The sequence below is a fragment of the Schistocerca serialis genome, chromosome 4 (assembly GCF_023864345.2).
Source record: "Schistocerca serialis cubense isolate TAMUIC-IGC-003099 chromosome 4, iqSchSeri2.2, whole genome shotgun sequence".
Classification (NCBI taxonomy): Eukaryota; Metazoa; Arthropoda; class Insecta; order Orthoptera; family Acrididae; genus Schistocerca; species Schistocerca serialis.
In genome coordinates, this window is record NC_064641.1 from 545265157 (window position 1) to 545292179 (window position 27023).

The following is a 27023-nucleotide window of genomic DNA, read 5'->3' on the forward strand; positions in this document are numbered from 1 at the left end:
AGACAGATCTGGTGCTCACGCAGGTCAAGGCAATATGTCGACACCTCGTAGAGCACGTTTGATTACAAAAGCGGTATGTGGGCGAGCGTTATCCTGTTGGAAAACAGTCCTCAAATGCTGTTCATTAATGACAGCACAACAGGTCAAACCACCACACTGACGTAAAACTTTGCATTCAGGGTGCATGGGATAACCACGAGAGTATCTCTGCTGTCATACGAAATATCACCCCAGACCATAACTTCAGGTGTAGGTCCAGCGCATCTAGCAAGCAGATGGATTGGTTGCACGCCTCCTCATAGCGACACATGGCAGAACCAGCTTTCATCAGAAAACACAACACACCTCCAACTTTCCCTCGAATGAGTTCTCACTTGACACCACTCAAATCGCGAATTGCGGTGGTTTGTAATCAATGGGATGCACCTACAGGGCGTCTGACTCAGAGCTGTTCCTGAATTAACCGATTTGTAACAGTTAGTTGTGTAACAGTGGAACCAACCGCTGCTCAAATTGCTGGTGCAGACGCATTTCGATGTGCCAGAGCCATACTCCGAATGTGGTGGTCTTCTTCAGATCGGTACTTCCACGTTGCCCGCCGGAATCCAGACTTCTTGCGACCGTACATTCCCGTGACCACCGCTGCCATAATCATGACTATATTCCTTTCAAGTCTCTCTGCAGTATCACAGAAACAACATTCAACTTCTCGTAGTCCAATTACACAACCTCGTTGAAACTCAGTGACCTGTTGATAATGGTGTCTTTGTCACCTTAATTCTTGATTATCATCAGCTCACCAAGTCTAACCTCAAAAGTAATTAAGGCTTAGGGACCTTAGCGTATATCGAAAGCAAACCTGGTTTTCATCATAGTGTTGCTACTAGCGCCTCTGTTATGCGACTGCCGTGAAACTGAATAGACCTCATCTTTCAGATGTGGAAACTCGCCTACCAACATTATTTTATATCGCACAACTCCTTCTTGGTGTTGGTTGTTGACATGCCCCCTTGTTAAATAAATAATAATATATCCGCACACCCTCCACGCCCCTCGCGCGCCAAAGGACAAATTTTATTAAACACTATTATTGGAAATATCTGTGCTGTATAAATGTTTTTCTGCATGAGCAAGCATACACTTTAATTCTTTTTCATAGTAAGATATTTACATAGTAAAAAATTTCACTCGATAAGAAGCGGGTTAGCTACTTACTCTGTGATGTGAAAACCACACCATTCTAAGTGTAATACATTGTCAATACGGATGTTTCCCGTAAACGTATGCGAAGCATAATCTCACGCACAGGCCATGTTAACAATTTTATCACCAGGGGAAATGAAATATGCACCGTGGGTACTTCACACACTAGTTCACTAAGCCCAGAGTTGTAAGTGAATTTAGTTTGCTCGTAAATGATGTACGCGATAATGAAGCAAAACTTGGTGTAAAGCAGTTAAATGGGCTAATGAAACTTTACTCACATAAAGTAGTTACTTTGGGTAATGAAACTTCTCTCACTGTTCAAAAGTTAAACGGAAATTACTGAAAGCGGGAGCGCACTGCGCGGAGTAAACACGGCTTTATCACACAGTGGCTATTTTGTATCACTACACGTATCTTGACTGGTGGCAGAAACTTCAAAGTCGCTCTCGTACACTCACAGGACGTAAATCTTAATGACGGAACACGTTGCAGGGCACGCTGGACGGCACAGAACAAAGCGGTTTCCATGTTAATGGTCTTGTAACAATACGTGTTGTCATATTACACACTAAATTAATAGTTGTTGCTGGAAATAGAGGGCTGTGGAAACGAAAAAGACAGAAAAACAATCTCAAATACAGTTTGTAATTCCCCGTAAATATCATATACTTATTTCAAGCGATTATGATATGCTCATATACATAATCTATCAGAAAAGAAAAACTAGGAGACGCAACAATCATGTAGGAATCTTAAGGTCAAAATGAGATGTTCGCTGCGGCTCCAAACAAGGTATAATAACATTAGCGTTAAATGCAGTAATTTATGATATTTAACTGAAATGAAGGAGTCATTTGATCGAGAAAAGTTTCAGGTTGTAAGTTAAAGTAGGCTGTTTAACAAATAATAATGTGAGTTCTGCGTACATCACTGACGATGGGCTGTTGTACACCGTCATGATGTTGCCATGAAGGAGAAACAACTTTTTCGATGAACTGAAATGGCCTTTTACACCAAACTCGACTTGTCCATTAGACATTAAAATAAAGGGCTGGCTCTGAGCACTATGCGACTTAACTTCTGAGGTCATCAGTCGCCTAGAACTTAGAACTAATTAAACCTAACTAACCTAAAGACATCACACATACCCATGCCCGAGGCAGGATTCGAACCTGCGACCGTAGCGGTCGTCCCGTTCCAGACTGCAGCGCCTAGAACCGCAAGGCGATCCTGGCCGTGTGTTTGGTTTACGCTATGCGTTTTAGTACATAGTGTATTTAAATGAAAGTGTTTTATGTGTTCGTTGTGCTAACGATTCGTGTAAATCGGACTTCATATAACTGTATCAAAAAATTATTTATTTGCTCTGATTATAGATATTAGAGTGCTTACAGAGTTCGTAAACGTGACAGAATGCTTAGTAACTATGCACTAGAGAGTAAAGCACATACGCTGTCTACGTGGCACTGAATATAACGTTGAAATTTCACATGAAGTAAAGAGAAAAAGAAGAAGAGGAAACGAATAAAAATATTTCTCATTGATAAATGTACAAAAGTCCTCTTTCCTGATTAGCTGACAGCAAAAGAATGTGTATTGCAAAACGATAGAGTTCTGTGATAAAAGAACTGTAGCTTCTTGTTGACTGTAGATGTACGCAACAAATGGCTCTGAACACTATGGGACTTAACTTCTGAGGTCATCAGTCCCCTAGAACTTAAAACTACTTAAACCTAACTAACCTAAGGACATCACACACATCGATGCCCGAGGCAGGATTGGAACCTGTGACCGTAACAGCCGCGCGGTACCAGACTGTTGCGCCTAGAACCGCTCGACGATCCTGGCCGGCAGATCTACGTAACATTTCACTAGTTAAATACAGGTAATTTTAATATTATAAGCATGCATTACATGCAATGCTTTAGAAAATAATGACCGTAGATTCGTTAAGTGTTGGTACAAAAATGCCCATAACTTGATCTTTATCGTTTGGGAGGCTCCGTCGAAAACAACATATTATGAAAGTGTATATCATTTATATTTAACTGTAAATTAAATAAAACTGAGTTAGTTATAGTATTGGTTACAATTACCTAAACATAGATTACAAAAAGGAACTGATTTACTGTATTAAAAATTCACGTACGGAAATTATGTCCAGTACCCACTCTTTAGACACTCGTTTTCGTAAACTGAAGGACGAACCTATCACAATGTACTATGTCATCATTACACGTGGAAGATACGATTGTCTGCTTGACATTTGCAAACGACTTTGTAAGGAAATCACATTTTTGTGGTGTCCGTAGACCTATCCATAATTCTGGGTCTAGAATCTAGCTTGTCATGCATAAAATGGGTTAGAATAAAAAATAAATTTTGTACCAAAACATGGGCTTATTTAAATTGTATATCAAGGTCATATAGAAATTTATTACAATACCATAAATTCACCGGCTTACCGGTGCTGCCTCTGTGCCTATCAACACAGTGTTTGTAAGCCGCGAACTCCCCTTACAGATGAATGCTGTTAATTCGAAATCGTACACATCTTGTGAATGACTTCGTTCAGGATAACGACAACTCTCGACTAGAGTGGCGAAATTGGTCTCCAGATATGAACCCTATCGATCATGCCTGGGATAGATTGAAAAGGGCTGTTTATGGACGACGTGACCCACCAACCACTCTGAGGGATCTACGCCGAATCGCCGTTGAGGAGTTTGACAATCTGGACCAACAGTGTTTTGATGAACTTCTGGACAGTATGCCACGACGGATACAGGCAAGCATCAGTGCAAGAGGACATGCTACTGCGTATTAGAGGTACCGGTGTGCACAGCAATCTGGACCACCACCTCTGAATGTCTCGCTGTATGGTGGTTCAACATGCAATGCGTGGTTTTCATGAGCAATAAAAAGGGCGGAACTGATGTTTATGTTGCTCCTTATTCCAATTTTCTGTACAGGTTCCGGAACTCTCGGAACCGAGGTGATGCAAAACATTTTTTGATGTGTGTTACCTATCAGCCAGAAACGAGTATTTTTGGAAGACAGGGAATCGAACTCGCATTTCCTGCTAATCTTGAACCGTCGCCTTAACGACATCGGCTACCTATGCGCGCTTCCTAGACCAACCGAAACTTCCATATGTCACACTGTCTATATTTCTGTACCATAGTGCTCTACAATGGGGCGTGTCCTGGCCCCCAAAAACTTTCATATGTGACTAACAGGTAGTATGTATATTCCAAACACAAATGATGATACAAAGATATTGGCATTCAAATGATTTATTTATTGACGGCTGTCAATCATGATTAGTGCCTGTTCATCCATCTTCCGCTTTCTCTGTATGAGATATAAATTTTTGATAAGGTGCGTCTTGAAACACCAAACACTTCAGCTACCTTGGTTACGGAAGTACATGCCATATGAGCATTTGGGAGAAGCCGGTTTTACTCAGTACTCCAATATACCAAATTATTCCCCATTCTTTTAGCTACAAAAACCTACTTTTCGACATAATTTTCGTTCAGTGCGACGGCCTTACGCCACCTTCCTGGGAGGGCCCGTAAGCCCTCATGATACTGCTCCATAGGTCCCCGTCAGGGCCAAGGTCTTGCTGCATCAGTAACCTCCTGACCATCCACGTACTGCTTCCCGCAAGAGCACATTCTTCATTAGGTGAAATAGATGGAAGCAGGAATGTACGTAAGCTGTAGGGTGGATGAGGAAGAACAGCGCAATGAAGTTTTGTGCGCTCCTCTCGCGTGAGGCCTTGTGCTGTCATGGAGAAGTTCGTTTGCATTTTTGTAGCGACGAACACACTGAGTGGTTTCTACAGTTTCCTGAGGGTAGCCCAGTACACTCCAGAGTTGATCGTTGCACCATGAGGGAGGGTATCAAACAGAATAACCCCTTCAGAATCCCAGAAGACTGTCGCTACGACTTTACCGTTTCAGCGATCAGCTTTGATCTTTACGTTCGGTGGAGATGTGGTATGGCGCTACTCCATGGATTGTCGTTTCGTTCCCGGTTCGAAGAGATGAACGAACATATGTTTCATCGCCTGCAACGATGTTCGACAAAAAGTTGTCACTACCAGTTTCGTAAAGCGTAAACAATTTCGTGCAGATTGTCCTTCAGTTCTCCTCATAGTCTCGTGTTAGGCAGCGGGAAACAAACCGGGCAGAAGCCTTTGAGTACGCCAACTAGTGGGCGAGAGTGTCAGTACTACCAACAGAGTCATCAAGTTTTGTAGCGAGGTGTCTGAGGATCAGTTCGAATGAGAGTATCCGTATATTCAAACACTGAAAGAGTCACAGCTATATCTGGCCAACCGGCATGCAGGAGATGGGACACGTTTGCGCTACCTTATTGCGATGGTGATAGACGCGTCACCAAACGACTCACCGTACTTTTGTTCAGCGCTAGCTCCCTGTGGACGTTCTTCAAGTGCCTCTGAATGTCTGCGATGCTGTTGTTTCCCACCAGTGACAGCTCTTTGCTTGGAACAAAACCCCCGTTAATGACGCCATTTCCAAGGCTACGTGCAGCGTTGCTACCTATCGGAACTTTAGAGGTGAAGCATGAATATTCCACGATATTCCACAACAAATTTCGCGTTTTTTCAACCGAAATTATCCGAGAAAATAAATGTGTTGCCTTGCTTATTGAACGCATCTCGCAATGCAGTCACGACTACAAATAGCGCTGTTCTGAAACTTCCTCGCAGAGTAAAACTGTGTGCCGGACCGAGACTGGAACTCGGGTACTTTGCCTTTCGCGGAAAAGTGCTATACCACCTTTTTTTCCCTATATATTGTTCGTTGAATTTGTTCGTGGCGGACGTCCGATGACACTCGTTCAGGTTGTTCCTTGATCCGTTTACTCAGTTTCTTTTTTTTTTTTATTACAGAGGGTAACTAAGCCCTCTGACCGAACACCCTGAGCTACCGTGCCGGCGCGCCCCGTCCTCACAGCTTCATTTCCGCCAGTACCTCGTCTCCTTCCTTCCAAACTTTACAGAAGCTCTTCTGCGAACCTTGCAGAACTAGCACTCCTGAAAGAAAGGCAAAGGTCCCGGGTCTCGGTCCGTTCACAGTTTTAATCTGCCAGGAAGTTTCATATCAGCGCATGCTCCGCTGCAGAGTGAAAATCTCATTCTCAACACTGTTCTGATCACACCGGAATTTGATCCAAGCAGGTGCCCTGAGTGGTCAAATATAACAGAGCAACTTACGGGATTGGCTAGTATCTGCTATTTACGTTCAAGCACACATTTCTTCGGTGTTTTCATGTTTTTCTCCAACCACAGACGGCAACCTTCGGCGGACGAAATATCAACTGACACAAAGACACCGTATCAGGATCGACATTCATGACGCAGATAACACTTTCGACACAGGCACACTTTCGTGGTTTCTAAGATGGTCAAAAAATATGGGTCTCCGGTATGACGCTTCATATGACCCAATACTTTCTGCCGGCCGGAGTGGCCGTTCGGTTCTAGGCGCTACAGTCTGGAGCCGAGCGACCGCTACAGTCGCAGGTTCGAATCCTGCCTCAGGCATGGATGTGTGTGATGTCCTTAGGTTAGTTAGGTTTAATTAGTTCTAATTTCTAGGCGACTGATGACCTCAGAAGTTAAGTCGCATAGTGCTCAGAGCCATTTGAACCATTTTGAACCCACACTTTCCTGGTGACTGCGACACAGTGGACCTATTCTGGACGAAGTACACTGCTAGCTGTAGGTAACGATGTTTCTCTTATTCTGATACACATTTCGCATGTTCCGGTTGGCACGATTTTGCTATCCATTAGCGTATAGAGTCTTTTTTCTCAGGGATGGAGGCGCGAGACTGCTCGGCAGTTGGGAAACCAGCCGCCGAGTGACAAAAGCAGAAAGCATGTTTGCCGCGCAGTGGCGAGTAACGGCGAACTCAGCACTAGTCCGCCGTTGCTCGCCTGAGGAAGAAAACGCTAGATGCTAATGGATACCAAAACTCAGTCGATTCACAGAATCGTGCCAACCGGCACATACAAAAGTAAAGCCACATCTTGGGCGTGCTAGGGCTGGAAAATTTCAATTAGTTGCTTTTGTGAATCTTGTTGTGCTTAACCACCAATCGGTAATTCGACACATGTTCTGGCCCACATGGATGAGACGTACTGCGGCTCGCGTTGGTGCTGTTTGTAGGTTTCCGCCTTCTGTTTGAGGCCAGACGGTATCGTTGAGTTCGCATGGTTGCAGTTGTTTGTCTTCCTCTCGTGTTGACTGCCCCACTTGATTTCGCAAACGTTGCCTAGCTGCTAGTGGCAGCAGCGGCGGTTATCGATATGTAGTAACTGTTGCCCTATCTTTGGGGTGACGTGATTGTTTTGCCAGGTCGTGTGAGTGGCAAGTTCGGTTGGAGACAGAGGAGCTAGGTCCAGCAGTACGAGCACAAGCCGGAACCGCTGGCGGCAAGCATGGACTGCCGGATGTAAGGGCTGTGGTGGCGAGGGTGCACGACCTCGTCGTAAACCGGATCCAGCAAGCTTTAAGATGAGTGCATTTGAATCAAGTAGAGCGGGGTCAGTCATCCGTGTGGGCCCGGTAGTACGTATGTCATGTGGCGACAAAGTATCATCGCGCCGTCATGTGCAGTTTGATGGATCTGTGTCCCACTTAGTACTCGAAGACCCTCTGCGTTTAAAGCACTTGGCTTAGTGATTAGGCGGTGTGGTTACTCAACTGTGAATTAATAAAGCAGTGACGAGATTTGTTTCATTCTGCCAACCCTCGTCAGAGTTGTCACAGTGAGTTCAGTGTGCGTTCTTTTGCCTTATTAACTCGATGTCACTCATTTGGTACTTGGTTTTTGTTCGCCTTGCGATTGTTTCCGCAATGGCGTGTGGTTGCTGATTCTGGTTTGTTACATTTCGGCTTTGCCTATCACACAAATCGAGTGGGGCTTTAGTTACTGTTAGTTTGTCTGGTGTTCTGTATTGTGACTAGTTTGTTCAGATTTTCGGGTTTGTCGAATCGGACGGAAATCTGCAAGTGGTTCCTTTCTCGTTCAGGGCTCTCTAAACTCAGTGTTCTGGGGATGTAGAGCAGACCGCCGGTTCCGGCTTTGGCGTATTGATCCATTGTTGTATTTGGTTTATCGGACATCAGGTACCTTCAGCAAGATTATCGTTAGTCATTCGTTAGACGGCCAATAGTCTGAGTTGCCATCTTCTGAAGTGAATGCAAGTCTTGGCTGCCTATCTCATCGTTCGCGAAAGTGTTTGTTGCCGGACCTTGTCAGAGGTCGACTCCTGGAGCACCGTCTTTGACTGATCCTTGTGTTTTATTATTGTATTATTTATTACAATGCCTTGTAATGCCTAGATTAAAGGTTATGTATGTCTAGTTAATACCGAGTGATCAAGAAGAAACCAAGAAAACTTAATAAACCACGGAATAATGTAGATAGAGAGGTAAAAATTGACACACATGCTTGGAATGACATGGGTTTTTATTAGAACAAAAAAAAACAAAGTTCACAAAATGTCCGAAATGGCGCTGGACAGAAAAACATCAGTGACCGCGCATGACAATCGTGTATAAAAGGAGCTGTAATGAGAGAGAGAGTCAGATGCGCCAGCAGTTGCAGCATGTTGACGTTACCTGAAAAGGCGCTTTTAGTGAAGCTGTATTATCAGAATGGGGAATGTGCTAGTTCAGGGTTACGATCCTATTGCCATAGGAAGGGGATTCGAACGGGTAAAGGTCCGTTGACAAATGCAGCTGTCGCCAGAATGATTTCGAAGTTCGAAGCCACGGGTTGTTTAGACGATAGACCCCGTAGTGGCCGAACGAGCACAAGGCGTAATGCTACTGAGACAGTTTAGGAAGAAATGGAGACTGTACCGTGTTCGTCTATACACGGGGAAGTGCAATCGCACGTCGCACCGGAATTCCATACACTACTGTTTGGTTGGCACTTAGGCGTACCCTCCGATGCTATCCGTACAAAATCCATCGGCACCTGGCGATTTAGTGAAGCGGAGGACATTTGCGGTGTGGGCGTTTAAAAAGACGGCGGAAGATGACGATTGGGTGAGTAACGTGTTGTGGACCGACGAAGCTCATTTCACCCTCCGAGGGTCTGTCAAAGCCCACAAAAGCAGAATTTGGGCTACCGAAAATCTCAGAACTGTCGTGGAAACTCCATTGCACGACAAGGTCACGGTATGGGTTGGATTTTCCACATCTACCGTTATCGGGCCTTTTTTCTTCGAGGAAATGCGTGATTCTGGTATTGTAATTGCCACCGTGTCGAGTGAGAGGTACGCCGATATATTACAGAATAGCATCATCCCCAGTCTGGCTGATAAACACCTGCTGGAAAGTACGATGTTTATGCAGGATGGCGCTCCACCCCATATTTGCTAGTCGCGTGAAGGGTCTCTTGGCACGTCGTTTGGTGATGATCCTGTGCTCAGCCGCCACTTTCGTCGTGCTTGGCCTCCCAGGTCCCCAGACCTCAGTCCGTGCGATTATTGGCTTTAGGGTTACCTGAAGTCGCAAGTGTATCGTGATCGACCGACATCTCTAGGGATGGTGAAAGACAACATCCGACGCCAATGCCTCACCATAACTCCGGACATGCTTTACAGTGCTGTTGACAACGTCATCCTCGACTACAGCTATTGTTGATGAATGATGGACATGTTGAGCATTTCCTGTAAAGAACATCATCTTTGTTTTGTCTTACTTTCTTATGCTAATTATTGCTATTCTGATCAGATGAAGCGCCATCTGTAGGACATTTTTTGAACTTTTGTATTTTTTTTGTTCTAATAAAACCCCATGTCATTCCAAGTATGTGTGTCAATTTTTACCTCTCTATCTACTTTATTCCGTGATTTATTCAGTTTTCAAATTTATACTGACTTTTTGATCACCCGCCTTCTGGAATAAATCTAGCAGTGTAAGGGTTGTGTTACAAGGTTACCATCCTCTTATTTCACCCGTTTGTTGGTCAGTTGCTTGTTTCTTTTAATTAACCTTTGCTTGTATTTGCTGTTTTACAGCAGGTTTCTAAATTTGTTATATAATTTCCGTTCCTGGCGTGTAAGGCCTTCAACTGTCGCTGTGGTCATTTGCTTTGAAAAAATAATTCGATATTTGTGTTTTAGCAGTAAGCCTTAAAACCTTATTTACTGCCATATACCTTCCGCTGTGTTTGTCGGCACTTACCTTTTAATATTTTAGTACCTATAAGCTGTAGTTGCATCGAGTTATTAAACATTCTTAATTTATTGCTATTCTTGGCGTGCAAGGCCTTCAGCCGTGATCACATTGGCTTTTGTTTTTTTTTCAGAATAAAGCTTTATCTGTATCACTATTTTATGGTGATTTGCTAAATTGTAACGCACTGAAAACACTATTCTTTACACAGTTGTTTATTCCTTCATTAATAAAGTTAAATTTTTTATTTATTGTTGAATCTTAGAATTACTGTTAAACAATAAATATGTGTAACTGTAGAAGGCAACCAATAGTGACTGATTACAGCCCCGTCCACAATCGTAACCGAATCCTGCCTTCCCTTGACTACCAGGTTTCAATGGATGTTGTTGCTTTCTGTATTTATATTCTCTTATAATCTTACTTTTTTTTAATGTGTAAGATTTCATGAAGCTCGTACTTTCGGCAGCACGTGGCAAAATATTAATATCCTTCCAGTACTTCTTGCCCATGTATAAAATTAGGCGTTTCGGACACGGAGCAACTGCTATATGGCTGGATGAAAACCTGAGTTTGGTAACTGGTCGCTGTAAAAGCAAGCCATGTGCAGCTGAACAGGGCAGAAGCACGACTTTGGAGTGACTCAGCAGTAAATCATTCGCAACTCGTTACCAACCAATTTCCTATGACTTGGCGTATGTATTGTCATACGATCTGACGTGCATCGCATCCTCGAGTATAGCTCTGTTTTGTTTTAGCTAGGAAATGTTCGAGGAGGTTCTGAATGTTAGCTTTCTAAGGGAAGTGAAAAAAAACCTTCTCGTTTAATATAACGATAAACTTCCAGGCTACTGTTGGTGGGATTTAACATAGGAAGAGTGGTTTAAGGGGAGAAGAGTACAAACGACAGGTATGTAGCATGGGCAATGTGGTATTGTCCAGAGATTGGGATGCCACACCAAAGTCGGCAACGCACATCGATGCCACAGACACTAGCGAGGTACCGCTGCAATCCACATCGACGAATGGGAGAGGCTGAAGAAGTCAAGCCCTCTGTCAGCATAGCAGCACCCTCACACAGAAGTCAATACAGAGCTGAGCATTGAAGCGCTCTGCTTCAGCTGAAGCAGTCTGTGCTGCTGAGTAGGACTGTAGAGTTACTCAAGTCTCAGATGGATATGCACTTTTGAAAATGTTGAATACTGTACTTCAAGAGAACAATTTGTTAAATAGTGAATAAAATGATGCTTTAATAGTCAGTGACCGTTGTAAATTATCAAGTACTCCTGTGGCAAAGGATTGTAGGGAATTAAGTAAATCTTTTTATCATTCATGTAATAAAGTGGAATAATATTTCATATGTTGTAGTTGAAATGAGCCATCTCCCAGAGCAATCAAGGGACCCACATTTAAGGCTGAAATGTTGTAGTTTCCTCTGGTCTTAATAGTCAATATTTATTTTTGGAAAAATATATGCTAATGGAAGTAAGTATAGAAGTAAAATTAATGTGGTTCCGTACAATTGCGTTATTGTGTGGAAACGAACAGACAAAATGGCGGAAAAACCACACAGATAGTAACAAGTATCCTATTGCAAGGAAATGGCATTCTTATAAAGATGATTCCATGAATAACAATGACTTTCAAAACCGTCTGTTCGAACTGATTGGCTGCTACGAATAGCCTGCAGTTTAACATTCTTCTGATGTACAGATGAATGCAAAATTTTCTTAGTTTTCTCAGTTGTGTATAATAGCAATGGACAAACTCGTCATCCTCTGATCTGTAATCGTACTGCACATGCTCAGTGTAACAAAAAGATGCTTGATTGCAATCATCAGCACTTACTCACCTCCACACCTGTATATGGCCACTGCCGTTTGTTGTTTCAGAGTAGTGTAGTGTAGTGTGCGGAACTGCATTGCCAACAGTGGACACCCAATCATCGATTTAGATCGCCGACCCATTCCTTCCTTTCTCAGTCGCTTCATGTACTGGTGACCTACATTGTTACTGGTACCCTCCAATGTACTTGCTGTTTTAGGCTCAATATACAGGGCTGCTATAAATGATTAATTCGTTTTCAAAGCACTGTGTTTTCAAAGGTATTACGTGTACAAATGTGACTGTTGTATGAATAGAACCGTATATGTACCAGCTTTGTATTTTGCACTTTACATATCTGTATGTTGTTTGAGTGTCCCTCTGGACATACAACAGACGCCCAAGCGATAGGTAAGTTAATTCCATATCTTATGTGGCAACAATGGTCGTAGTAGCAGCACTGACTCATTCTGTGGGTGTCCTTGGCAGTGACGGTACGCAAGCATGTTCCTTAATGTACGTCCAAGGAAAACATCACAAGGCTACAGGTCAGCAACCTGGGGAGCAATATCATCTTCACCACTACGCCCAATACAGCGATGTGGAAGTTCGTGGTTTAGGCAAATACGTACGTCGATGCTCCAATGAGGGCGTTCCCCGTCTTGGTGAAAGATGAAATTCTCTGGACCAGCAGTCTGTTGTGGAAACAACTACAGCTGCAACGTATCACAGTAAGAGGTATACATCACAGTCTTCTCGCAGAAGAAAACCGGCCTATAGTGTTTCATCCGTGACAATGCACAAAAAAATTTACATCCGGAGAATCACGCTCAAGCATTACAATTTCATGAGGATGTTCAGTGCCCCAAATTCTCACAATGTACCAATTAACGTTTCCAGATAGGATGGTTGGAACTTTAGTAGTGGCAACTATTTATTTACAGCTCGTACAAAATAGGTAAGTGTTTTAAAGTTTTACGGACATTCAAAGTAGTCACCAGCATTATGTATAACCTGTTACCAGCGATGTGGAAGTCGTAGGATACTCTTAGCAGTGCAAATTGTGTTGTCAGTTCGAGCGGCGCGGTCTATTGCCTGACGAACTTGTAGGAGTTCTGAAGTGAATACCGTGAAGTGTTTCCTTCAGTTTAGAAATCGAGTTGAACTCACGAGGGCTTAGTTGCTGCATAAATTATCTCTCCATCATCCACCTACTACTTCCGAAAGAGTGCATCCTTCATTGAGCCAAACATGTGGAATTCGGAATGTGCGAGATACGGGCTGTAAAATGGAGGAGGGATAACAGTCGAATGGAGTTTTGTGAGCTCCTATCGAGTCCGCAGACTTATGTGATTCCTTGCAGCGTCATGGAGAGGGAGAAGTAGGTTTGCATCTTTGAGAAGACAAGCGCGCTGAAGTCGATTCTTCTATTTCCTGAGGGTTGCACAATACACTTCAGAGCTGGCCGTTTCACAATGATGGAGGACTTGAAAAACAATAACTCCTTCAGAGTCCAAGAAGAACGTCGTCACGACTTTACCAGATGCATTGCCGTTTTGTTTTCAGTTCGAAGTGAAGAGCGCAATCTCATCACCTGTGACGACATTCGACAAAAAATGGTCACTATCAGCCTCATAATGCACAAGAAAATCCTTCGTTTTTACGTTAGGTGGCGAGGAACCCAGTACGGACATACCTTTGAGTACCCCAGCTAGTGACGAGTGTGTCAGCACTACCAACAGAGACATCCAGTTGTGCAGCTAGCTGTTCCATTCTGATCCGTCCATCACCTCGATGAGAGTGTCCGCACGTTCCACCATTGCAGGAGCCACAGCTGTGTGTGGCCTGCCGGCACTCGGGAGATCAGACAGGTATGTGGGACCTCGTTGCGATGATGACAGACACCTCGACCAACGACTCACCGTGCTTTTGTTCACTACCAGGTCTCTGTCTATGAATATCTACGATGCTTCGGTTTTCCGCTAAAAGAAACTCAGTGACAGCTCTCTGCTTGCAAACCCATTTCCATTACAGACACCACCTTAAAGCTGCGTATAGCGCGGTCACCTGTAGGAACTTCATGAAACTGTAGGGGTTGAAGCGGGAATACTGCACGGTGTCCGACAACAAATTCCGAAATTTTTCAACCGAAATTAGCCGAGAAAAAATAGTGTTGCCTTATGTATTGAAGCGCCCCTCATATTACCACGAAATTTTCAAATTGATGTCACTATTTTCTTTACAGATTTTTTTGGAGGTAGCAACTTATTACGGATAATATTATCGTGTGCTGGACGTGTGCAGGAGACAGGCGGGCGGCGCCACTCACCTTGTGTGCCGTCGTCGGCCTTGTCCTGCGGCGGCGGCTGCGGCTGCGGCACGACGCGGAAGGACGCCCTGCGGCCTACGGGTCCCGGCGGCGCCACCCCCACCGACACGTCGAGCGGCTCGCCGGAGGCGGCCTGCGCCTGCTGCTGGCGCGCCGCCGCCATCGCCGCCGCCACAGCCGCCGGGTTCAGGCCGCCCCCGCCGCCGCCTTCGCCCCCGCGCGTCGCGTACACGTCGTAGGCGGAGGCCCGCCGGGGCAGCTGTGCCGGCAGTCCTGCACATACCACGTGACGATAAATAAACCGCAGGAACGTTATATAACTATCCCAACTCAAATTTCTTTGGTGAAAATTTTAAATTAAACATTTATACTACCAGTACTATCGCACGGAAGTACGCAAATCAACTGCGCAAACAAGTCTAAAAATTAATCTTTGTTCAACCAACAATGGGAAGTTACAGCGAACGACTACAGACGATTTAGTAAGGGGTATGCTGATATAGCATGGCCAATGACTCAATTACTGAAAAAAAGAGCAGTTTTCAAGTGGAGTTCCGAATGTTCACAAGCGATGGAAGCACTGAAAACAGGCTTGACAACCGATCCCATATTGGTTTATCCAGATTTCTCGAAACCTTTCATCCTAGCAACTGATGCTAGTAATTTCGCTGTCGGAGCGGTACTTTCGCAGGAAATTGACGGAGAAGAGCATCCAATTTCATTTGATTCTCGTCTTTTGAACAAGTCAGAGTGCAATTATTCGACAACAGAAAAGGAGTTATGTGCACTTGTCTATGGCATAAACTACAAACGATGTTTTTTAGTGGGCCGAGTATTCACGGTAGTGACGGGTCATGCAGCACTGAAGCGGCTACTCAACCTAAAAGGCCCCAGTAGTCGATTAGCTCCATGGGCTTTACGGTTAAGTGAGTATTAATTCAAGGTAGACCATCGCCCTGGGAAACTGCACAGCAATGTGGACGGATTGACTAGGAAGGTCAGAACATGTTTCACCATCGGCCGGGAAGAGGAATTAATAAAAGCGCAAGATGCTGACACGCAGTGTCAAACATGGAAACATGATCCTAAATTTGAAGTTGTTGATGGGATACTGTACAAGATGACTGAAAAACGGAACCGCGTTGTCGTACCTGAAGCACTACGGGAACAAGTGTTAAAAGAATGTCATGACAGCCCATTGGCAGGACATAGTGGCAAAAGGGCAACTAACCTATGAATAGCACAACTCTATTGGTGGCCAAATAGTAAAACTGATGCATACAGCTATGTTTCATGTTGTGACTCATGCAATAAACGGAATGATCTGGGCAAAACCAAAGCACCCCTGCAAGAACTTCCAGAAACGAGCACTACTTTTGAACGAGTAGGGCTCGACATCGTAGGACCCCTACCGAAAACAAAGGATGGGAATCGCTATATTTGGACTATTTTGGATCATTTCTCGAGATATCTATTAATGACACCAATTCCGGACCAAAGTGTTGAGACGGTGGCGCGAGTATTTGTTAAGGAGTGGATATTGAAATATGGCTCACCCTCATCCATAATAACTGATCAAGGTTCCAATTTTACTTCCGATTTACTACAGCAAGTCTGCAAGTTACTGAAGATTGACAAACTAAGGACAACGCCAGCTCATCCAGAGGAGAATGGCCGAGTGGAATGGGTTCATCGAAGTCTCTGAAAATGGTAAGTCATTATGTGGGCAGCAAACATGATTCGTGGGATACCTATATTCCATTGGTACTGAGTGCTTACAACACGAAGGTGCATACCAGCACGCAGCTCAGCCCTTACGAAATTGTCTATGGCAGGCGAATGCCCTCGCCGTTCGACTTCGCAGCATCAGCAAGAATCAGGAGCAATGAACAAGTCAGGGACCTATCCAGTAAAATACAGGAAGTATGTAAGCATGTAAAAGCTCGGAACCATCAGTCCTTTTTGCATCGGGTCGCGCAAATACCTTATAAAATGGTGTTAAAGTGTCGCTGCAAAAGGAAGGGACCAGAAAACAAACAAATGTAAGTAGTGATCAAACAGTTTCCGTATGAGGGCGTTGCTATAGTGTATCTGCAACTTAGCGTGATTCCGTTGCGGGTGTATAAACACTAACAAGTAGGCAAGGGGTTAGTGTGGCGTCTGTGTCTTTCTGAAGTGCGTGCAGCAACTGCGGAAAAACTAACTACGAGGACGTTATTACCAAAACCGTCAAAACAGAATCAACGTGATGTTATTTTTTCTTCACTGCCGAAAGACAAACACCAGTAGATATCTATTGCAGGATCAAGAATGTGTATAGGGCAGCATGTCTCTCAAAGACCACCGTTGTGGAATTGTGCGCCAAGTTCGCGCTGGTCGCCATTCGACCCAAGAGGCCCACTGATCTGGAGGGCGGCAGAAGATACACAAACTCGAGAGGGAGATACACGAGAACCCGCCTTACAGCCTTGATCTCTCCCCATTGCTCCCTTAAAAAGGTCTTGAAGGGCCAACGCTTGCTGTCGGATGCGGATGTGCAGCAGGCAACTACAGACGTCTTCATGCAGCGGACATGGTATCTCCAACTTAATTCATAGGTGGGATGATTGCCTCAAAAATGATCACTGTGAATTTCCCTGACTGGAATACCGACTCTAGAGTATACGGCCTTCGGACAAAAACTTTTTGATCGCTTATTGTAGATCAGCGAAAAGAAGCTAAGAATGCCTTAGGAACTAACGACGTCTTAGTTTTTGTTACGTAACTCAGACTGGGAATGGGATGGGCTTAGACTACGTTTGGTAAGACGATCACTGAACTTTTTCACGCTTCCACATCGATACAGCCACACGAGATCTATTGAAGTGCGCCATTTATGCCTTGGATGGGATAGGGGGCGGAGGGTCTAATGGGTACTGAGAAGCAGGGAATCAGATCACCACACAACATTAACCACGCTAAATCCGATGATAACCATTCTGACCCTATGCAGGTACGGGGTAAAGGCAAGAAGATGTAGAAATGTTAGGCATGAAGCTGTATACTGAATAATTTTGCAAACACTGAGAACAGCTGTTTCTTCAGTGAGCTACCGCAATGACATCAATGATTCGTTCTACCATGTACGACGGCAATTAGTCAAGAAATTAAAAGCACAGTGAAAAGGTGATGACGCAGGTGTATTGCGCATTGTCTCTAGTATGCCTGTCGACTGCGTCATGTCAGACTTTCGAGGTCTGAGCTCACAGTAAGCACGTAAAGATGCCTAGGACAATAGGGTCTCACACCATAAGTAAAGTACGTGTTGCCACTCGATTTCTTCGTCTTGAGGGGTTACGCCTGACTTCAAGCATGTCAAATAACGTGGCTGTTATGGCTGCAGGGCGTAATGACGTTCACAATGCTGGCGGTCAGAGAAGGAAGAAAGTGGCAGCTGATAAATTTGTTCAGTGAGTAGACCAGACGATTTAAGAAACTCGCCTACGAAGGAAAAACAGAGCAAGAGAAGAGTAAAGTTCTCATCAGGCACTGTCCTTCTTCATGACAATGCTCGGACGCACACTGCACCTGCAATAAAGACGCTCCTGAAGCGTTTTCGGTGAGAAGTGTTTGACCACCCACGATACAGCCCCAGCTCGGACATGGCTCCCTCCAATTTTCATCTCTTTGCTCACAGGAACCACTGGCTGTGAGGACAGAGTTTTAGTACGGAAAGTGAGCTGCAGACTACTGTAGATAACTGGTGGATGCCACAGACGGCTGCCTTCCATAACGAGGGTATTGGAAAGATGGCACCATGCTACGACAAGTGTCTGAATCGTAGCGGCGACTATGTAGAGAAGAGGCTGCAAGGTATAGCTAAATGTTACAAATAAAACACTTTTTATTTTCACTGTAGTTTCCATTTCGCGATGGATCGGACCTTCGAAAAAAAATACACCTCGTATAAATCATAGCGACAATGCGTGTAGCATTAATTCTCCGTTTGTTTCTGTGTCCTTTCACCGTTTCCCTGCATTGAACCGCCATTTAAATGGAATTATCGGATGAAACATAGAGCTCGAGCGTAATTCATCCGAATGCAGAGGCTGCAATATTTTAGCGGCCTGCAGTTCATTACAGCGCTGATATTCGTTCGGAAGTTCTATTACGTCCAGTGGGTTAGGGACACAGTTTCAGTGTCCGTTTGTAGCCACGGTACGCGAAATTTGAATGAGAAAGCGTTTGCACTGCTATCTATTAATTGGTATATATTGATCATTACTTCGACAAACAGTCAATGTGCGAATGTGTAATGAAAGGCCGGTTCTGGAATGAGATTACAGCTGTGAAGTTTCCATGCCAGCTGTACGTATAAATCGTTTTAAAAGCACTTTCATTTACTGCCTGTTTAATTTACATTTACATATGTTCTTTGCAGTTCATTGTGATTGATAGAGAAAGTTTGAAAAGATATTTAGCCTTTATGTTCCAGCATTAAGCTTGGAAATAACTATTGTATGAACTCGACTCTGAGTTTGTAGTCTGATCAGAATTTCATGATGTGTGCAAGAATAAAAAAGTAGGAGTGTTTAAGAAGGGTAAAGTGATATTTCAAGAGTATAGAAAAATATTGCCTGATAAAAAAGTGAAGGAGCCATACGGGAAGGAGGAAACGGAATGAAACTTCACGCGTCGACAGGTTATTTGATGTGGCAGTGATTACAAAATCGTGTCAAATTTAGAAAGAAGTCTGCAGTATGAGTCGGTCTGTCAGTATGACGCTGCACCTCCTCTCTCCTACAAGCACGCAAGGATTCACTTGGGAAGGGCGTCATAAATCCGTTGTATCCCAGCTGGCGCACAACTGTTGTATTTGGTCAACGACATACTGGATACTGGCACTGCGACGGAGTTGACACGAGAGCTGGTCTCACACACGCCCTGAAGGGTGCTGATCTGGGTATCTTGCTGGTCGCGAGAGTACCAGAACATCACACAGTGTGTGGGCGAGCATTGGAGCCCTGTCCTGTTGAAAAATGGTACGACGCAACTGTCGCAGAAGAAGCACGCACGAGGACGCAGGGTAGTCGCGACGCACTGTTGTGTCGTCACAGTTCCCTCAATCACTATCAACCATTAACTAAAGTCATATGCGATGGCTCTTCTCCCCTTGACGCCACAAATAACAGTTAACGCCGCTGAGCCTCTGCTAAACATTGGAAGAATGACGTAGCCACACTCGCCGACGATGGTCGTTCTGGGTATTGCAGAACAGTAACTCATCGCTGAACACAATGCGACGCCATTCACTAGCAGTCCTCGCTTCCGAGTCACAGAACACTTCAAACGCACCGTTGTGTTATGGTGTTAACGGCAGACTACGCATGGTTCGGTAATTTCCTAGTCCGACTAACAGAGCGGGATGACAGAATTTTGCCGGCAGTCCATTACTTGTTCTCGACAGGTGCAGATATGAAGGGGTTACGATGTGCGTTGTGCATGATACGCTATCCTACACTACCAGCCATTAAAATAGCTACACCAAAAGGAAATTCAGATTAAAAGGGATATTCATTGGACAAATATATTATACTATAACTGACATGTGATTACATTTTCACGCAATTTGGGTGCCTAGATCCTGAGAAATCAGTACCCAGAACAACCACCTCTGGCCGTAATAACGGCCTTGATACGCCTGGGCAAACAGAGCTTGGATGGCGTGTACAGGTACAGCTGCCCATGCAGCTTCAACACGATACCACAGTTCATCAAGAGTAGTGACTGGCGTACTGTGACGAGCCAGTTGCTCGGCCATCATTGACCAGACATTTTCAATTGGTGAGAGATCTGGAGAATGTGGTGGCCAGGGCAGAAGTCGAACATTTTCTGTATCCAGAAAGGCCCGTACAGGACCTGCAACATGCGGTCGTGCACTATCCTGCTGAAACGTAGTGTTTCGCAGGGATAGAATGAAGGGTACAGCCACGTGTTGTAACACATCTGAAATGTAGCGTCCACTGTTCAAAGTGCCGTCAATGCGAACAAGAGGTGACCGAGACCTGTAACCAATGGCACCCCATACCATCACGCCGGTTGATAAAGCCAGTATGGCGATGACGAATGCACACTTCCAATGTGCGTTCACTGCGATGTCGCGAAACACGGATGCGACCATCACGATGCTGTAAAAAGAACCTGGATTCATCCGAAAAATGACGTTTTGCCATTCGTGCACCCAGGTTCGTCGTTGAGTACACCATCGCAGGCGCTGCTGTCTGTGATGCAGTCTCAAGGGTAACCGCAGCCATGGTCTCCGAGCTGATAGTCCATGCTGCTGCAAACGCCGTCGACTGTTCATGCAGATGGTTGTTATCTTCCAAACGTCCCCCTCTGTTAACTCAGGGATAGAGACGTGGCTGCACGATCCGTTACAGCCATGCGGATGCCTGTCATCTCGACTGCTAGTGATTCGAGGCCGTTGGGATCCAGCACGGCGTTCCGTATTACGCTCCTCAACCCACCGATTCCATATCCTACTATCAGTCACTGGATCTCGACCAACGCTAGCAGCAATGTCGCGATACGATAAACCGCAATCGTGATAGGCTACAATCCGACCTTTATCAAAGTCGGAAACGTGATGGTATGCATTTCTCCTCCTTACACGAGGTATCACAACAACGTTTCACCAGGCATCGCCGGTCAACTGCTGTTTGTGTTTGAGAAATCGGCTGGTAACTTTCCTCATTTCAGCACGTTGTAGGTGAATGCTCTGAAAAGGTAATCATTTGCTTATCACAGCATCTTCTTCCTGTCTGTTAAATTTCGCGTCTGTAGCACGTCATCTTCGTGGTGTAGCAATTTTAATGGCCAGTAGTGTACTTTGTGGTGGTCAGTCGTGGTCGAGCGGAACCATGACGACGAGTGTGCCTGCCCCCACGTTCCCGTGCAGTCCATCATCTGGCCACTCACACATTTGAATGCCGTATGAATCTGGATAACGCACCATTCAACAACCCCGCCGTGTGGAGACCCACAAATTGAAGCCACTTTCAAAGCATCAGGTGCTGATAACGCTGTCTCATACGAATATCCGGCATCTCCTTATCCTTCACAGTGATCATCCAGGGTTGACGCTGTTCACGACCGCTATGTGCCCTACGAGGTCCGGTAACAACTCTAAACACGAACAACGCTGATGCATGCTATAGCTGTTCCACCTGCCACAGAGAACTGCAACTGTATAATCATTTAGTTATCCAGCCGATGGGATGTTAGTTTACGAACTTAAACAGACTTTCCACATGCCTTTTGGGTGCTGTCCATGGTCATGCATTTTGTTAACACGAAATAAACGGCTTCTCTTCCCATATTACGTTGTGATGCACATTTCCGAATAAAAAAAAACTTCTTTTCGATAAAGATCGCATAATTAATCCTTAAGAAATCTGCTCTTGACAAATTACAGTTTCTCTGAGTCGTATTAGTAAATCGACAGATATAAACAAAACTTAATGCTCATAACTAGACAAGAAGACCCGATATCGTTTAATTATCCGATCTGCGACTAGTCTGAAATCAAAGCCGTCAAGCACGCAGCTGTATCTGCAAGGACCGATTTCAGGTGACAGGAATACACAGTTCCTGCCGCGGTGAAGTCGAATTCCAGAGAAATTTTACGGGGAGAATCTTAAATCACTGTAATTTATCCACAAACGATGTCTCAATGTTGGTTTCCTGGGGCTTCCCTACCAACTTTGACTAACGGAAGAGATAGATACGATGTAGATATGAGCTACACTATCCACAGCAAGTTTGGTTACTACAGTGGGTGTCATTAAAAGAAAAGCGGTGTGCTTTCCTGATAGCTATAACGTCTAAATTTTGAGACCCTTCGTTCCAACACAGTCAAGAAACGTAGTACTTTCTCCCCCTATACCTCGGGTAATAACAACGGGGTCAAAAATAGAGAAATTGGGCATACAGAAGGTTAGTGACATTTTTTACTCTGTTCATCCTCGAAAAGTAACGGGAGGAAAATGAGTCTTACACACCATGCACATCGTAAAATGTGCGTGAAGCACAGATATAAAAACACATCTCTTCTATTGAGCATCATTGATTGTTGTTTTTCATCTCTCTTACGAATACTCGGCATCTCCTTATCCTTCACAGTGATCATCCAACGCTGACGCCAAGTTAATAACCGAACTTCGTAGCCAATGTAAAAGACGAGTAACGAATAAGTAAAGAAGAATCTGTGGCTTGTTCCTTACACTTTGAAATGCATTTGCCTTCGTTCCCACGACAAACTAATACATGAATCTGTATGTTTTACTACAATGTGTAAAGCACTTGTAAAAAAATACCGTTATGAATGCCTATGACCGTTATGAGTTCTCTTATCGTTTACTCAAAGATGACTTCGGATCTTCTGATGCTTCTGTGTGTGTGTGTGTGTGTGTGTGTGTGTGTGTGTGTGTGTGTGTGTTTTATAATTTTTAGGCCATTCGGAGAGACGAAATTCACAGTATGCTGCTAGAAAACTGGTCAATCGTTAAAGCTAGCTCATTATTAATTAGAAGCTAGTTCATTATTAATTAATGACACAGACAAAGTGCGCTGATAAAACGGGAAATGAGGAGGTTCTCCGCGGAAACGGCGAACAAATGAATGTTTGGGAAACACTGCGGGAAAGATCGACATGTCTTAAGACATCAAGGAACAACTTCAATAGCATTATAATGAGCAGCACAAGAAAATTTTGTGAAAGACGACAGCAATTGAAATATATCCAAAAATAATTGGGGATACGGGGTGTAAGTGACACTCTGAGATTAGGCAGTTTATACAACAGTGGAAATCATGGCGGGTCGCATCAAATCAGTTCGAACAATGATGAAAAGAGAGTTAGAAAGTTAAAAGTCATCCTGTGCTAGCCTATTGGCTGGCAACCGTGCGAATGTTGAGAGGATACTTGTGTGGAAGGAACAGATGTTGTTTTGAGTTGATAGAAGATCGAAAACTGACAGCAGATCTCAGATGGAAATATGTACATGTTTACTTTTATTAACGATTTAGACTTATTGTCAATTCCACACTGTGCTGCCTCTTTTGCCTAGAAATATCTTGAACCTGTAGCTGTTGATGACTCATTAGAATCTAAACAGGTTAACTGTCGTAAGTCAACCAAATGCGCTCACGACATTTGTGAACCAAAGAGTGTTTCTGAAACAGATTGAGTGTTTCAGTTTGACAGTGGCACATTTTGTTTCCGATTTCAAAGTAGAGATAATATATAAAAACTCTCCACTGTTTGTTGATATCTCTCATGACCAACGAATGACTTAAGGATACATATATCCAATTTGCAGTGTAAAGCTATGATAGTTCCAGTTTAACATATATGCACCAGATTGATTCTTTTACGATGACAAGAGCAATCACATTAGACAAAAACAGCACCAACTCATACTGTAGCAGAAGAGATAGGTCAATTATGGAATTAAGGAATTCTTTTATTGGGTGGGGGGGAGGAAAGGGGGACACGAATCTCATTAGCCTGTTATTGACAAGCGTAGTAATGTTTCCGCTAGTGCGGGATCCGTGTTGAAAAATCTTGTATTACCACTTATCTTCGTATCGACGATGTGAAGTGTAGTCTACCTCGCTACCCAACCGTAACGAATCCAGCGAATGACAAGCTGGCAGCTTTATAATCGATTCTGTTAGAGCGGCAATTTATCTTCTCGCAGCGCCGCATTCGGATTAGTTCGTGTGGATAATTGGAATTCCATAGCCAGGGGTCTCGCCACCCACGCAGTAGCGGACCAGGGTGGAGCCGGCGTTTAATTAGAGGATTCTGCCACACCTGCCGCTTCCGGACTGCTGCTTGTTGCGAGTGGCACATTACTGGCTGCTCTAAACACACCGTCGCTTCTCTCCCGGTTTATCGCAGCAAGCTATAGCCTGTAGGGTGATCATCCGTTGGTCAGCCATTACCGACTAGTGTCTATTTTTCATTCACCTTCTTTTCACCTTGTCTGACTGTGGTAAAATAAACATTCGCTTCAGCTGTCTCATTGCCATGCAGCCATTTCAGAATAATCGGTTCTAGAGGTACATCCATTTCCTCTGCAGAAGTCGGTTTCGGATACGAATAATCTTCCACATTGCCTCTTTGTCCACGACCAAATATCTGCCGATAAACTTTAATACATGGGACCATATCTGCTCTTCGTAACGAGAAATGTCAGTTGACTAGCACCACATTTGTTTATGGTGCGTTTATTCTGAGCGACATTTTTATTTAATTTATATTTTCGTCGCTTGTAATTATATACTTAACAACCATCAAAACTTTCTTTTTTAATATCGAAGACCTGCAAGTTGTTATATTCTATGTCTATAAATCTTCTTTCGTTTGTCAAAGCCAGCGACTTTCATCTTCTATGAATAAAAAGTTGTCATGGTTTCCAGCAGCGTAAATGTTTCAAATCACACGAGCTTTCAACGAAGGACTCCTTGGCCATTATCAAGTGATATATCACTAGACAAAGGGCAAGGAGTACCTGTCCGAAAGCTCTTGTAATTTCAATCACTTGACGCAGTAGGAAACCCGAGAACTTTTTGTTCACCGTTACAGCAGTGAGACTCGGCACCCTAACATTGAATCTTCCTTATCTGTGTCTGTATTACATAATAATCAGTAAAGAGAAGTCTCCAGTAAACAATGTATTTGTGCTATCCCTAAGATACATTTCATTCTGCATACGGTAGAGCTTAGTATACGGGTATCTTGAAGCCTGTTAATGCTGTGTACTGCTTTATCAAAATCCGTGGAGACTTGTTTGTCTCTAAGGGTAGTCTACTAATAGAAGACTCGTGGATGATGCTCAACGTATTACGACGCAGTCATGAGCACAGACTCGAGAGACTGTGTCACACTTTCGTAACCCTTTCGTGACTTATAGGACACATATGTGTCACTGAATTATAGGTCGAGTTGGGACGTCAGTGTTTTATGTCTGTCTAAATCTGCCATTTAACGATTTTGGAAACATGGAGAAAAATTCCAATGGATGTACAAAATGATTCTATGATGGTTACAAATTTTCAGGAATGATGGAGAAAGCTAAATGTCCGGAAATGACCGAGTCGAAACTTGCGAGTGAAAGTTGTTCTGATGCCTCTGACGGTGGAATACATGTGCCGACACTGTTCTTGATAATATTGTAGCGTAGGCTAACAAAAATCTTCTCCAAACAGTTATATATTTTATATTTATTTCGAATCCCTTCATATTTAAGGAAGGAAAGAAGATCAGCATTTAACGTTTAGTCGCCGACAAGGTCTAGGTGCAGCACAAGTTCGAGTTGGGGAAGGACAGAGAAAGAAATTGGTTGTGCCCTTTCAAAGGATCCATTCCAGCATTCACCTTCGACAATGGAGATAAATGTAGGAAAACTTAGTCTTTATGGCTAGACGGGAATTTGAAGGGCCCAACTCCCAAAAACGAGTCCGATGCCTTACCACTGTGTCATCTTGTTAAATGTTCATGGCTCGAGCACCATGCGACTCAACGTCTGAGGTCATCAGTCGCCTAGAACTTAGGACTAATTAAACCTAACTTACCTAAGGACATCACATACATCCATGCCCGAGGCAGGATTCGAACCTGCGACCGTAGCGGTCGCTCGTCTCCAGACTGTAGCGCCTAGAACCGCACTCCGGCCGGCGAAGTGTTCATATCTTGTCAATTACGAAGTATAAATATATTAAGTAGTGTATGAAGCTATAACGCACTGATACTGGTTTGCAAAATAAATACGTATGGTAGCTTCATGGTGTCATTTATTTCCTTCTACGTCCATTCACGTTAAGGAAGGATAAGAATCATTAGCGAAATGTGGGTCATAGATGATGAATTTTTCACTGCAATTTAAAAGTATGGCGTTTCTGACCTCGCATATGCAGGGACAAGTGTCCCAGGACCTGATAAATAATTAATAATCTAAAGTAGGGACATCACGATAGTTTGCGAAGATGAAATAAAGTCCATCAATTCAGTTCGTTATAGTATTAATGCTAATATGCTACTACCCTAAGATATCGAAACACAGATTTTGTGAAGCCCCTTCAAGTATCTTTACTGGCAAGAACATAAAATTAATGTCTTTGTATCTGAGTAAACCTAAGTGAGTTGAGCCTTTGGCCATTGGTCGTGTGTCTCAAACGGCATGGAGAACTAAGGTTCGTTGAATGGTCATACATATGCATTAGAGTAAATGGGACACAGACGTATTTACACTAAGGAAATAATTGCAATCGAATCCGATAATGACTTTCTTTACGACCTTAATACATATGCATATGTATCTTCACGTCGTATCAATCCATGGTACGTTCAAGGTCCAGACACATTAATGTGACCACCACCTATCTTCAACG

At 43.8% G+C, this 27023-nt stretch overlaps 1 protein-coding gene across 1 annotated transcript in view; it reads right to left on the bottom strand.

The window, feature by feature from the left end:
- Nucleotides 1-27023, bottom strand: part of LOC126474601 (uncharacterized) — a 692800-nt gene that overhangs the window by 356365 nt on the left and 309412 nt on the right. The window contains exons 6-7 of the mRNA XM_050102077.1: nucleotides 14589-14663; nucleotides 12288-12497 (exon numbers count right to left, since the gene is read on the bottom strand). Coding sequence (XP_049958034.1) covers nucleotides 12288-12497; nucleotides 14589-14663 — 285 coding nt within the window. The remainder of the gene's footprint in view (nucleotides 1-12287; nucleotides 12498-14588; nucleotides 14664-27023) is intronic.